Here is a 15010-nt window from a genome sequence, read left to right on the forward strand (position 1 = left end):
GGCTGCGGCGGGCGCTGCCTGCGTGGCGCCCGGGGCGGGGGCGCGGGGGCCCGCGGCAGCACGTGCGCCGTGAGGACGCGGGCCGGGCCGGGCCGGGCCGGGTGGGCGCGGGAGGTGTGCCCGCGCCGTGGCCCCCGCGCGTGCGGCTGCCCGGGTGGCGGTGTGAGTCACTGCGGAGCTTGTCTTTAGAGCCGCCGGCAGGCTCGCGCGAGACGCCGGCCCGCCAGCCAGCCGCTCCGCGCTCCAACCCGCGCGCCCCCAACGGCCCCCCAACCGCCGCCCAGGCCCGAGGGCGCCATGAGTAGCCCGCGCTGCGCCCCGCTGCTGCTCCTGCTGCTGCTGCTGCCGCCGCTGCTGCTCAAGCCCCCCGCGGGGGACGCCGCCGTCATCACCGGGGTAAGCGGCCCCCGGTGCACCTGTGCGCCCGGGTCGCGCGCGCCCTAGAGGCACCGGGTGGGGGGCGGGGTGGCGACCCCACGGGAGGCGGGGGCCACCGGGAGGGTCATCCCGGGTGGGGACTCCTGCTCCAGTCGCCCTTTGGCGCACTTGGAAAAGTGCCCTGCTCCCAAAGCCGCGGACGGCCGGGACATCGGGCGCTCCCTGGAAGAAAAAGTGACCACAGTCTCACCTCATCACCTTCATCACCACCGTCTCCCGCTTGCTTCCCCCTCTCTTCTCGTGTTTGGTCTGTTTTTCTCTTAAGCTGAAAGAAGTTTCCTTTCGCGGTTTTCTCAAGCACTTTCCCCAGACGTTCCAGCCTCTATCCTTAAAATTTTAGTGTCCTGAAATGCAGAGGGGCAAGACCAGTACCCCCAAATCCCGGGAGCCTGAATTCTGTAGTCAAGGAGTTTGCTCCCCGAGGCATCTTCCGCAAAAACCCTTGGAAATAACTTGGTCCGAGGACATATGTGCACTTTGAAAAGCAATGTGGACGCTGCCTTCTGGGTTCCAGGTTTTTTGGTTTGTTTGTTTTTGTTTTTCCAGCGTCCCGAGGTTCTCCCTGTAGAAGTTTTCCACTTCCAGTTATTGGTAAAGCACCTCCAGCGCTTTGGCTTAATTCTGGAGTAGGTTGCCATGTAGATGTTGCAGTTTAGAGAGATGTCTTCATCATTTGTACAAGCAGGAACTAGTTCAGGTCTCTTCTGCGTCCAGCAGTTTTCTTTGTGTGGATCCGAAGGATGAGTTTACAGCACAAGATAAAAATGTCTAGTCTACGTCAACAATGCAAAATCGCTACCATTTCCTGATTGTTAAATGCTTTACTCTTCTTTTTTAAGTCTGAAATTATTTTACACCTCCATTAAATTATTTCAGATATGTAAGTGCACACAATAGGGTTTAAATAAAACTTCTGTGTTTGAAATGATGATACGCAGATAATGAAATAACATTTAAATTTAAGGGAAATGTCATCGTCTTGAGAAAATTAAGCTCTATTGTCTCCATGTTGGTTAATAGGCTTATAGCACATTGAAAGTCCTCATACTAGAACAGTATGTGGTTACAGCCAATAGATATTTGGGTGACAGCCAAGAGATGCTTAATTATAAGCATTGTGATATTTATTAGAATAGTTTGTAGAGATTTTTACAAATGTATTTGAATTGCTTTGTCAGTCCCTGTGGTTGAAAAAGAGTTTTTACAGGTCTTTCGAATACATGAGAATTGAAACCTGATGAGTTTTTTCCCCCCCCCTTCCCCTGCTGGCTCATTTTAAATTTCTCCTAATCCTCTGAGTCCCAGATTCCTTTGTGATATAAGTATCTTTTTGTTCCATTCACAAGACAGCACTATTTGAACAGATCAGCAGTGGGTTAAATATGAAGGGCATTAGGAAACAGCTGTCTAATTAAAAATATATAAACCTATGCAATTCTTTGTATGTCTGAGAACTGAAGCTTTTTGTGTTACAAAATGAAATTTTATCACATTGAATGTTTATCTGTTAAGGTTTAGACTGGGCTTATTATATAATTATGTGTGCTGTTTTTCTTGTTGTTTTAAATCAGTGCTACCAAAAAAAAAGAATTTAAAAAATTTCTCTAAAACAACATGGCAATAAAGAAATGTAGTTATGTTTCCATGACAGGAACCATCTGGAGTCAAATAAAAAACTCAATAACTTATCTAGATATGTCATCTCTAGGCTGTTAAACGTCCAAGTGATTGGTTGAATTTTAAGAGATTTTGGCTGAATTTTGATTGTCTTATTAAAAGAGCTAGTGGGGCTTCAGAATTCCTGCTCTTGAGCATCTGTTGAAGTAAAATATTGCCTGAAACCTCCACCTTAAATATTTACTTTTTGGGGGGGGTAGTATATGCAGTTATTTTTAGATTGATTTATATGGCCACATAAATTTGTTAAGGCAGTATTGGAAAAGATCGAGTATTGAACGTCTCATTTATGGAATGTAAAATGGCTACATATGTGTGATTTCTGGCATTCAAATAAAAATTGGAAAAGTGGGAATGTTTATATATTTTCCTATAAATGTTCAAATACCCCAAGATGAAAATTGTAGTTTAAATCCAGATATTTGTTTCAAATAGCTCGAGAAAAAATTCTTACGGAGGAAGGAAAACCAACTCTAAAGCAAGATAGCTGATCACTTTTAACGAAAAACTAGTGAATAAGAGTGTGCCCATATATTTCCATTTTGAGAAGTTATAGCTGTCCGCAAAACCAAGAACTCTGAAGAAGTGTTTTAGTTGTTTCCATGAAATCTACATTTAAAATTTGTGTCTAAATTATACACTTTTTAGCTTCTTACGTATATAGTACAGGTTGCTTTTACCTTATCACTAGCAAAACGTTACTGCACACCATTCAGACAAAGCATCCTATTTATGGTTGGTTTAGGAGAGAAGAATAGTTCTTCAGATCTATTTTCATGCAAGTAAGTTTAGACTTCATTATTTACTTCTACTTAGTCAAGTATGGAAATTCTTCCATAGTTAATTCTTTGGTTATATGTATTTACAATTTTTTATATCAGGAACAACAGTCTTGCGTAATCACTGTAGATAATTGCATCTGTCGCTTGCATTTCTAAATCTGATGGCTCTTATAGGATAGTTCAGGTAATTTTGTAATGTACACATATGTATATCCTAAGCCAATAATTTCCTTTTTGCAGGTTACTCACCCAGAAAAGAGTAGTATAAGGCAAAAAGTCTTGGTCTGTCCATTCTCAACCTGTGAGATTTCTTTCTTTCAAAAGGAAATGGTGAAAATCAAGTCAGTGGTGTGAGAAACATCAAATCTCGTGAACCAAAATGCAAATATTTGAAAGAGAAAATGAGTAGTATTTCAAAAATCGACATCAGTGCCTTTATGGGTCTGGAGCATTTCATGCCAGATTTAGAGACCATTTAAATCCCTTTTTAAAATTGGGCCCAATGTATTCTGCACTTAATAGTTATAAAATCTTGTGATTCGATTTATGGAGTTCCTAATGGCCATGTATGGTAAAAGACTAATATAGACACGTTCTTCAAATTCCAAGCCGGTTCATCCATGAAGCGCAAGAAAGAGAGAGCTCATTTTGTTTTTTAAAAATCTTGTGGTTTAAGATTTTCATAATGTGTGGGCCATTATTTAGGTGATTTTTTTTTTTTAACCCAAGTGGGAAAATCACTCTGGTCAGATTTTGTTGTAAATATGTTCAAGCAAATGAAGATAACAGTTCTTTTTTTATATGTAAGATTCTTAAAATCATAGCGGTTGGATATTAAAAGGGCTTTTTTTTTTTTACTGCTAATTTTAGATCCCCTTAGCCTGAGTCAGTCCTGTTATCTGTATTTATGTGTTTGCTTATTACATTTCAGGCCTGCGACAAGGACCCCCAGTGTGGTGGAGGCATGTGCTGTGCTGTTAGTATCTGGGTTAAGAGCATACGGATTTGCACACCGATGGGCAAAGTGGGAGACAGCTGCCATCCGCTGACTCGTAAAGTTAGTATATATATTTGTGTTCTTGGTGCTTCTCTTACATTGCAGTAACTCAACTCTGAGCAAGGCCTGTGTGACATGAAGCCCAGGGTAACGTGCTAGAAGTTGGGAATCAGAAGTTGAAGTGGAAAACCGCTTCCTCACTCCTTTCCCTTTCCATTTGAGAGAATTGTATCCTTTACCATCCTTATTCTATTAATCATTTACATATCATGCTTCTCGTGGCATTAGAAGCATTTCATGAAAATAATTTCAAACACTTAAATTTGCTTAAAAAATTTTAGGATATATATATATATATATATATATATATATATATATATATATATATATATACTGTTTATGCTTCTTTGCAGAAATCAGAGTATGCACGCTCTTGAAAAGACGTTTAACATCAGACCTGCCCAAAGGCAGAAGTAAATAAGTTTGTGTTTTGGTTTTTGCAGAAAATCATCCATGATGCAGTCACTCTTGTATCTTAACTTGAAAGTCCTCTATTTTGACTCTCTCCGCAGGATGCCTTGTTCACAACCGTGGAGGTTCATGATATTTAACGTGCCAGTTTATTATCTAACAGCTCAATATCACAATGCCCTGAGCACCACTTTCGAAAAGTGATTGCCAAGAAGTGGCAGGACCAATGGCAGGACTGGACAGGGCTTTAGAGGTTGTGTCCCCAGGGGTTGCAGACTCTCCTGACTGCAGGGGTCGGGCAGCTGTACGTGACATCTGGAAGGGGGTGGGTGGCAGGCAGGAGAGAGCAGAGAAGTTTGTGGAGCCCGGAGAATCATTGCCCTTCAGATTCAAAACGTTTGAAATACAGTATGAGTACAGTCAGATCCCCCAGGCATGCCAGGTTGCAGGTGCCTTGCTCTTCTAGTGGTACGTCTTCATTTACCCAACAGTTATGTGGGGTGCAGGGGCAGGGGTGTGTGCTGAAGGACAAGTCCCAGGCCTGGTGGCTCGTTGGCGGCGAGTTCAGTCGCCTGCAGTGTTCTCTCTACACGTGGGATCCTCTCGTCTGAAAATAGGTTGAATGTTTTCAAAGCAAGCTAGATTCCACCTTCTGCTTTTTTTTTTTTTTTTTTTTTTTCCCCACATGCGGCTTAGGGCTTAAAACTGTAGTAGTGCCAAACATCTTCCCCATCCTCCAGAGTTACAGATAACAGCTAGTATTTTGACTCTCTTGGAATGAAATAAGGAAGGACGTATATTGGCTTGGGTTTCGCTCTGTGCGCTGTAGTGGGGACCCTGGTTGATTGGACCCATCTGAAGACGGCATTGGGCTCTCCTGTGGTTTCCTTGAGAAATACTTCCTGTTGTGTTTAGACCTTTCCTCCCCGTGAGCCGGTCTTGTCGTTTGTAAGCATGATATGCACCTTTTATTCTTGGCCATTTTGAGACGGGAAATGTTTTAAACCATTAGTTGTTTGGCTCTGTGCCAGACTCCACCCCTCCACACCCCAGGTGGGGAGGGATGGTGAAGCCCCAGCCACCTTTGACCTTGATCTCAGTTTTTATCATCTGCCTTATCCAACGAGAGTCATCTTTTGTCCATTGGAGTCGCTGTTGCTGAAAAGTTGACTCTTAACTCACCCTCCTTTAAGACTTACGTTGTCTTCGTACAGTGTTAGTATAACCTCACGTGTGCCCCAGGTACAAGAATCTTGGGGCCAGTTTGCTAAAGCGAGTGAAGAGTGACACATTCTGGGGGACTATTTTTGTATGAATCACAGTACTAGTTGCTGCTCGTTGGATGCAGTGGCGTACCAGACACTGGATACTAAGTGTTGTGGATGTGTTTCTCACGGTAGTATTCGCAGGAAGCCTGCGAAGAAAGATTTACTTTTGTCCTATTTTCCGTGCAACAACGTTCAGCTGCAGAGGGGCTCAGTGAGTGGCTGAGGTCCCAAGGTGATAGGTCAGAGGGCAGGCTGTGGATTTCACTTCTGTCTGATGCTCCATTGTCTGTGTGGTCTTAACCACTATATTCTTCTACTTCTGTGAAAGCTGCCGTCGTGTTTAATTTGAACATGTTTTTCAGTGCAGTTAACCCGAACTGGTTTGTGTGGGGAAGATGCTCACTGAGATGAGGGACAGTGGTCCAGAGTTGGCCCCTGTCTCATCCTGTATTTCCGATGAGTTTTCCAAATCTGAGATATTTTGACAAGAGAACCAGATTCTGCCTCCCCGGGTTCGTCTAGTTTCTAGTTGAGGTTTAGTGCAAGGTCAGTTCTGAAAGGAAACAAAGTCATTCTCCTGCCGTAAACCCAGGGACATCTCTGTGCTGTGTTTTTATCACACTTAATAACGAAGCCTATAATAACCGAGTAGGGTTTTCCTAATAGAATTAAGTGATAAAAGAACTGAAGTACTGAAAAAATAAGATTTTAATGTCAGATCTGAACTTACCCCCTTCTCAGATGCCCACTTGAAATGTGTTTCTAGACCTCGATGTTACAGTTTTTCATATTGGTTATTTTTCTGTCTTGAAAACACATTTTCATAGGTCATTTCAATGACCGAGTTCTAGTCCCAGAGTTGTTACTTGTCTTGGGCGAAATTTATCCCGGTGAAAATCTAGTTCTTCCAGAGTATCTTTCAATTATATTCTATTCAGAACAACTCAAGAACAAACATTTTTTAATAAACATATCCTGGTGAAACTCCACTCTGAAGTTTTAGAGCTCATTAGTAGATGGTAAAAACGTAGATAGAAAATTCTTTTTAATGCGATGTGTTTATTACTTTTACCTCCCTGTTTTCTTTTTCTTTGGTTAAAAAATAAAGTGGATTAACTCTGAATGTGGTCCCAGGTATTGGTGCTTTAAAAACACGGGCTATGAATAGGTGAGGACTACACCTACTCAAATTTTAAACTTTCCATTCTGGTTTGGTCTTGACATTAGCCACAGATGTTTGTTTATTTTGATAAAGTGAACAGTATCTGATGAATGAAACTGAGACCTTTAAGTAGAAACTGGTGGCCCCTGAGTTTATTTTACTGTTTTGTTTCTCAGATGTATCAGTTAACTTGTAGAGTTTACAGTCACTGCTAGGCTATGGTTTTGTAATTGTAAAGTTTTTAACTTCACATTTGATAATTCAAAAATAGAATAAAATATGTCTACTTAAAAAGAATGGGATGCCTGTTTTCTAAACACATTTTTAGGCAAATAATAGTTTTACCATGTATTGATTTTTAACAATTGGTTTTTTAACAATTAAGAATGCATTACTAAATCGTATGTCTACTGGGAATACTTTGCTGTTTAAGAAACATTCGTTTCTATTAATACCCACACTTTTAGAGTTTATAAAGATTAGCCATGTCCATCCCATTCTGATTACCCATTGGCTTTGGAAGTTTAGAATTATGTGACTAGTACTTTTATTCTTATTGCTTATTATTTTATCAAAAAATTTTAACAGCTATGTTTCCTTCAAACAATTAATCTTGTTTTTAAATTTCGTTCCATTTTTTATGTTAACATTTTTAGCCCTCATTTTGGTTTTCTATTTTTATTTTTGAGCTGCACTTTAAAACTTGACTAATACATTTTCCTTTCCTGAAGCAAAAAATTTCTGATTAAAACCTGGGTCTTGTTCATGTTAAAAAAAAAAAAAAAGGAAGAATTAAAAAGTTATTAGCTGTTTCTATTTCAGAACCAACTTATGGTGAAACATTATAATTTCCGAATAGAGTATAAATTTTTTTTTAATACCGGCTAAAATATAACTAATATAAGTGCAAAATTTAGCGAAAGATGGGTGGAAGAAACAAAGTATGCTCATTTGCTGTCACAGATGTCAAGAGCCACTGTCTGCATTTGCTCTCTCAGGACAGCTTCATGCCCATGATGACAGGTTCAGATTGGCAGAGAGACTCACAGGACATGAGTATGCTTTAGGTTAATACGGGGTTTCTCAACCTGGGCTCTTTTGACATTTTAGACTGGATGACTCTTTGTTGTAGGAGCTGCCCTGTGCATTGTAGGATGTTTATTAGCAGCAGCTCTGGCCTCTACCCCCCTAGATGACAGTAGCACCCCGTCCCAGTTGTGCCCACCAAAAGTGCTGCCAGACATTGCCACATGTTCCCTGGGCAGGGAGCACGGGGGTGTTGGAGGCGGCTGGAATCACCCCGGTTGAGCACACCTGCCTAATACTTCATTTACTTAGCCTTACAGGACACGACGTAGGAAGTACAGCATCTTCGCCTCCTTGGGAACTCACCAGCTCCCTGAGCACACAGCTCCTTTTGCCCTCTCGTCCACACAGGTGCTGTGGCTGCCATACGTGATTGCCAGGGTGTGTGTGTGTCGGGGGTGTCCTCTTGACTCATAGAAACTACCACTCATTTCTTGCAAATCTTTTATGATCGCCCTAGTTCCAGAGGCTCAAGGCTCCCCCAACTCAAGTGCAGTTTCACCCAACCAGTGAGGCTGACCCACCATCCCCTGCTTTTCTTTACTTTCTCTGGGGACACACTGCCGTGGGAGGCCCAGGCCCATGTCAGGTCGGCCTCCATCAACCCAGGCCCCAGGTTAACCCCCTACTCACAGGATGGGAGCAGATAACGTACTGCATGATTTAGGGTTATGTGAGTATATACCTACTCCAAAAAAATTAGAAGAAACAATTTAGAACGTTACCAAATTAAGATACGGTGGCACTCTGCATAGCTATTAAAACCAGAAGCTGTGGGACTTGTCATTTTTATTTTATGCACTGTTATACCATTTGAATTTTTTGAGCTGTGTACTTCTATTGAAAAAGTTGTAACAAGCCTGGTTTATTAAGATTAAAATTATAATAGGGCCAGTACTCTTTATGTCACGTGACTAGGCTTTTCTGCACGTGTCCCATTATGTTTCCTTCTTTTACACAATTGACTCTGTTTTGAGAGACAGCACGAATAATACTTCTGTTTCATATCAGGACTGCTTTCTCTTTAAAAGTGCTGCGAGTGTATTGGGAATCATGCCTTCTCGAGAGTGCTGAAGGTTCTGCCTCGGTAACTTCTAGAATTTGCTGGTTGGAAACCTAGACTATTAGAAACATTGGCTTGAGTGTATAGTTGATTCTAAAGTAAACCATCAAGTTGGTACTGAGTGATGAGCTCCTTGGCTCTATTTGTACATCTGAAGATGCATCTTCCATGAACACTTTCTCATGCATGTGTGACTGTCAGACACCTATTAGGTTTGTCACACAGTGAATGTAGAAGTAGCAGTGAATGGACCAGTCAAGAAACGGGCAAGTTATCTGTGGGGTGTATCGTGTCAGAAGTCGTGGTCTGTGTGGTTAAGAGCTCATAGATGGAGGAGAAAACTGCTACAGGCTGGTCCAGTGAAGAAGGGCTCAGAGGAAGGAGGGAGAAACACAGACTGGATCTTGAAAAAGCATAAAAATAAGAAAAGGGCATTCAGGTATAAAGGGACCTGCAGGACAATCTAATCATTATGTTAAGTTCAGTTGGAGCAGATCTAGGTTGACGCTTCCACAATCTTGGTGCTCTCAGTAAGAAAAAGAATAACACAAGGATATTTTTGAAGGTTTCACAAAAGCACACGACCTAGTGAGCACGTTGCCAGGGCCCCTCCTAGACCCTGGAGGGACCCTATGTAAGTGAGAGCCTTTGGCTTCCGAGTTTGGTGGCATTGATCAGTGCCAGGCAGGGGGGCTCGGGGTGAAGGGGGAGCTCCAGGACCTGAGAAGGTCACCCCTTTACCTTCAGGGAGGTCACAGCTTGTGGTGGGCACAGGAGATAGGACACACTCGAGAAAATGTTTGTTAAATGCCTGTGTGCCAAGCAGAGTGCTGTGTCCTCAGAGACAAGAGTCCCTTTCTTCCCAGAGCCTGGAGTCTGGGCCTGGTGGTATTTGGAAGAAGATGGAGCTGGGTTTGACTGTGACACGTTCCTTTTCTAGCTGGGTGACCTCAGTCAGGTGCGTTAATTCACCTCAAGAGGAGGCCACTTGGCTTGTGTCAAAGCGAGGCAGAAATCTGGCTCCCGCTTTGGTGTGACATTCATACATGATGCCTTGATGTGGCCCGGCCCGTGGCAGGCCGCCAGCGTTAATTTCTTTTTTCTGCTACTTTTGCTGAGGACGACCTACGTGACAAGCCAAAGAGTGGCCATGGTGTCGAGATGCACAGAGCACCACACTGAAACCAAGAGGACACTTCTTCTGAGTACCTGAAACTATCTTACTGGGTATCTGTCATTAAAATTTAAGTTCCATGAAGGGCAGAGGCCTTTCCTGTTTGGTTCGTCACTGTATCTGCAGCACCTAAAGTCGGGTCTGATATGTTGGTGACACTCAGTAAATGCCTGTTGAATGAATGAATAAAAGACACATGCTTGGCGTTCTCCATGGATACAGTTTGACACCCTTATTACAGTTAGAGCTCACTTGTTCCAGGCTCCTTGGATATCGCCGTCTGTGTTCATTTTTCTCAACCTCAGCACCGTTGACATTTTTTGGACATTTTTTTATACCAGATAATTCTTTGCTGTGGATACTGTCCCCTGAGTTGTGGGATGTTTAGCAACATCCTTGGCCTGTAGCCACTGGGGGCCGGTAGTGCTGCCCCCTCCCCTCATTTGTGACACACAAAAATGTCTCTGGACGTTACCAGATGTCCCCTGGGGGGCTGGGGGCAGAATCACCCCAAATGGAGAACCACTGGTTCGTGTAGTCGTTTGGGGCTCGGTGAAAGGAATCTCTCAGATCTCAGGGTCACGAAAGGATCATAAAGGTCATGAGTTATAGCATCTCATACCGTCCACTTGTAATTGTCCAGGCCATTCCTGCTGCCTCCACCTCCTCTGACATAGTCTCGGGGGCAACAAATGAGCCAGCTATCCGTGGGCCTTTCGACACACACAGTGACAGAACCATTCTAGCACGTGTCTGCATGGAGCCGATGGCCAAGGTGCCCCCGAGTAGACGCTGTCATTAGAGCCTTGAAAATAATGCTCTTGCAAAAAGACAGCGGAACTGGAATGGCTCTGCCTGTCCACCTCATACCTCCCCTGCCGTCCTACTGCTTCCCTTTCTTCCCTGTGTATTTATGATCTCAACCATCTCCCTGGCCCTTCCAGAACCATTTTGGAAATGGAAGGCAGGAAAGAAGAAAGAGGAAGAGAAGAAAAAGGAAAAAGGAGGTAAGAAGAACACGAGCATGGGAGCACCCAAAGATAATGCCCAGAGTAATCAGCCTTGACCGTTGTTGGACACCCATAGAATTGGGTCCATCCAATCAGTGCAACCTAACGATAAGGTTAGAATGGTTCTGCCACTGTCTGCAGACAGCCTTCTGTTTGATGTATAAAGAAGTGATTCAGAGGGCATCTGGAAGATGCATCTCAATTTTCTCCTAAGGACAGATTACTGGTGTGGGGCGGCCTCTTTTGGTGGAAAGAATAGGAAATACGCTAGAATGATACCGAAGAGTTGGGAGGCGGGAAGGATGCATTTCCGTGCCTTGCGGAAACTGTAGAAGGATCCCGGAGGCATGAGTCTGTAAGAGCTGGCCTCTCTCGTATTACCGTGGATCGGGTAATTTGTCATCCCATTTCATTGAATATCCATTGCCTCCAGGCCTGGGGTTAAACTTTCTCCCTATCCCTTGCAAAGCAGGCAGGTTCTCAAGAGAGCACCACCCCTACAGGGGGAAGAATGGATTTTGCTCTTTGCCTCTAGAAAGCATACGTGTTTTGAGGGTCCTCCACTTGCCGTGGCACAGAGAACCACCACCCCAGTTGCTGGTTGACCCTCAACCCAGCTTCACCCAAGACATGAGCAGGGCTCTTAGAAATAGCAATTGAACAGCTCTTGGAATGAAGCTGACCTTTCACTGCTGGTTCTCCCTAAGCCCAGGTTTGCTTTATTGCATTTCTGCAAATCGAGCTTGCCTCCTTCCCTAATTTTACTCTTATTATCCCCTTGCCCCACCCAGAATTTTGACTTCGTCTCACATCTTTTTTTTTGGTGGTGGCAGGGAGGAATGGTTTCTGGGGGTTTTTTTATAGATTTTTTTTTTTTTTTTTTGGGCCGCACTGTGCGGCTTGTGGAATCTCAGTTCCCTGAGCGGGGATTGAACCCAGGCCACAGCAGTGAAAGCACCAAATCCTAACCACTAGACCACCAGGGAACTCCCTCACATATTTGCACAAATGTATGAATTTATATATTTCTCATTATCAGTGAATTTTTATTTGCTCACTGTATACATGTGGTTGTGCCCATAATGTTATGTTCTTCTCAAGGAGCTGCAGTCACAGGACGCTCTAAAAAGAATTAAAATGAGAACAAGTAGAAGGCAGTGTAGCTTGCTGGTTAAAAGCTTGGTCCCTCAGCTCCCCCTGCCAGCCAAGCTTCAAGTTCTGGATATGTGACCTTGGTCAAGCTCCTAATCTCTCTGTGCCTCAGTCTCTTGTCTGTAAAATGGGTAAGTTAAAGTATTTGCCATCTTCACAGAGTGGTCGTAAGGATGGAAAAGGATAATACATAAAAAAATGCTGAGCCTGTTGTTTGATGAATAGTTAATACTCAGTAAACACTAGCTATTATTATTCAAAGAGATTTCTCAACAAAGTTTTTGTTTTTTTAACATTTCCTGCTCTGACTCAGTTTTCTTTTTTATTTTAGGTTCCATTTTTTGGACGGAGAATGCATCACACGTGTCCATGCCTGCCCGGCTTAGCCTGTTCACGGACTTCATTTAACCGATATACTTGTTTAGCCCGAAAGTAACCGCTTTAGAGGAGAAACTTTAAATGTGAACAGCCACACTATGTCCGTAAAGTCTGTTTACCTGTGATTGTGCCAAACAATTAATATGCCAGAAAGAAATGCTATTGCTTCCTCAACTTTCCAAGTAACGTTTTCCTCTTTGATTTTTTTTTTTTTTTTTTTTTTTGCGGTACGCGGGCCTCTCACTGTTGTGGCCTCTCCCTTTGCGGAGCACAGGCTCCGGACACGCAGGCTCAGCGGCCACGGCTCACGGGCCTAGCCGCTCCGCGGAACGTGGGATCTTCCCGGACCGGGGCTCGAACCCGTGTCCCCTGCATCGGCAGGTGGACTCTCAACCACTGCGCCACCAGGGAAGCCCTCCTCTTTGATTTTTAAGTGATGTGTTACTTTTCTTTTTTTTTTAATCGAAAGCAGATTTATGTTTTGAATAGAAATGTAAAGTGCAAGGCATTATGGAGCCAGTTCTCATTCATTTCCCTGTTTGTGTTTTGGTTTGGCTTTTTTTTAATGCCAACAACTTGTCCATTTTCACAGAAGTGTGGAGAATAGGAATTTGATATTTTGGTACAGAAACTTTCTTTTTCTTAAAACACCCCCTGCCCCACTGTGTGCGCACACATGCACGCACACGCGCGCGCGCACGCGCGCGCACACACACACACACACACACCTTGGTCTCTTTCCCTCACTCCTCAGTGAGTTTTAAGACTCTCATTTTATTGTTTGGCATTTCCCTCTGAGCCTCTAGCATTTTAAAGTGGGGATCCACATCCTTGAGCTTCCTGGCAGAATCACTGATGAGAATCAAGCTTTTTGCCTGATACTTAAACAGTGAAAAGAATGTGTAGTTGAACTAGACCCCCCCAAACTTCTCTTATATGGAGTGGAGGCAGGGGTGCTTCTGAACTTTAACTGAACCTGCTTATGCAAGTGGGTTTCAGGTCTGCAGTTTGACTAGTATGAGGACAAAAAGAATGGAAGTCAAATTAATTTAGTCCAGATTCCTAGATTTGGGATTTTTTAAAAGACTTTTCCAGTATAATATTACATTTATTTCTTTTCCTTTTTATAAAGTTGCTTTTTTTTTTTAATGAAAATCTCCTAGTTAGAGATGTTCTAGAAAATGTCACTTGAAGAGGAAGTATTGATTTTAATCCGGCATAACACTAGTTATCATTTTTAAATCGGTATTAAGTTGTCATTTAAACTTTATTTGTAACCCAAAGGTCTGTTGTAATGGATTGCCTGACATCCCGTCATTTGTACCTGTATCAATATTGCTGTGTAAAAATTCTGTATCAGAAGAATGATGGTACTATATATCATTTGATTTATTTTTAATATCATATGCTTATTTTTGTCACAGCTGTCAGTTGGTATTACAAGCGGATTTCTATATAGCCCACATTCTAAAATGGGTAAAGACTCCGAAGTCGGTAATATAGCACTAACAGTGTGTAAGTTTTCATTTTATGTACTGGAAGGTTCTGTTTGCATGAGTTTTAAGGTAGTATAAAAATAATGTGTTAAATCAGTGAGGTTTTGGAGCGTGAAGGAAAATTATGACGTGCAAAGCTGACTGTAATCAGGAATGAACTCACAGGACTTCACTGTCTTGATTCAGCAAATAGTAACAGGGTGTCGATCATGGGTGGTTAGGCAGGGTGCTAGGTGCTGGCCGTACAGCGATGCCAGTGTAGCCTGGCCTTGAAAAACCCACCAAGTATTGTAAATGGATTCAACGTTGCAAATAAACAACTTCTGGAATGTGTTTAACTGACTAAAGTGGCCGTGCTAACCCACTAACAGTTGCAAAAAAAAATTGTCCATTTTGTAATTATTTATTCATCCAGGGCTTACAAATGCACATTATGTGTAACTTTACCTCTGGAGTAACGTGCCCCATAAGTGTATGGGCTTTTGCTGTACTAAGTACCATACTTGGTCATAGAAGGATTAATTTTGGTTCAGTTTAGTTTGGGTTCAAGAAACATTCCTTGGTCAGTTTGTTGGATAAGAAAAATAGACTTCAAGTGGAATTATGGGTAATTTTGCTCAATGCTCTTTTTATATAACGTTCGACGTGTCCTTTTTCATAAGTGGTGAAAATTTGATTGGGTCCATCGTCCGTTTCCCCCCAGGTTAAAAGACGTATAGCTTTTATAAAATTTTGCTTTTATATATATCAACTTAATATTTTAAATCGCTACCTAAAAACTTAGACTACATGTACACAGCCAAGAGAACAAATGTGAAGCTTGTGTAGAAAACTTAGAACTGTACCTACTGACTCA

The 15010-nt window shown here is 42.6% G+C and overlaps 1 protein-coding gene across 3 annotated transcripts; it reads left to right on the forward strand.

The window, feature by feature from the left end:
• Window positions 1-297: 297 nt before the first annotated feature.
• PROK2 (prokineticin 2) lies at window positions 298-12716 on the forward strand (the record flags this gene model as incomplete). 3 transcript variants are annotated; one of them, XM_082848058.1, is made up of 4 exons in its annotated part: window positions 298-396; window positions 3829-3954; window positions 11063-11125; window positions 12612-12716. In XM_082848058.1, 4 exons carry the CDS (start codon window positions 298-300, stop codon window positions 12714-12716), a joined length of 393 nt encoding a protein of 130 aa, XP_082704184.1. The 3 variants fall into 3 exon arrangements, with proteins under 3 accessions (XP_082704184.1, XP_082704185.1, XP_082704186.1); XM_082848059.1 differs by lacking the exon at window positions 11063-11125; XM_082848060.1 differs by lacking the exons at window positions 3829-3954; window positions 11063-11125.
• Between the last annotated feature and the right edge of the window lie 2294 nt (window positions 12717-15010).

The sequence above is a fragment of the Leucopleurus acutus genome, assembly GCF_964270905.1.
Source record: "Leucopleurus acutus genome assembly, chromosome: 10".
Classification (NCBI taxonomy): Eukaryota; Metazoa; Chordata; class Mammalia; order Artiodactyla; family Delphinidae; genus Leucopleurus; species Leucopleurus acutus.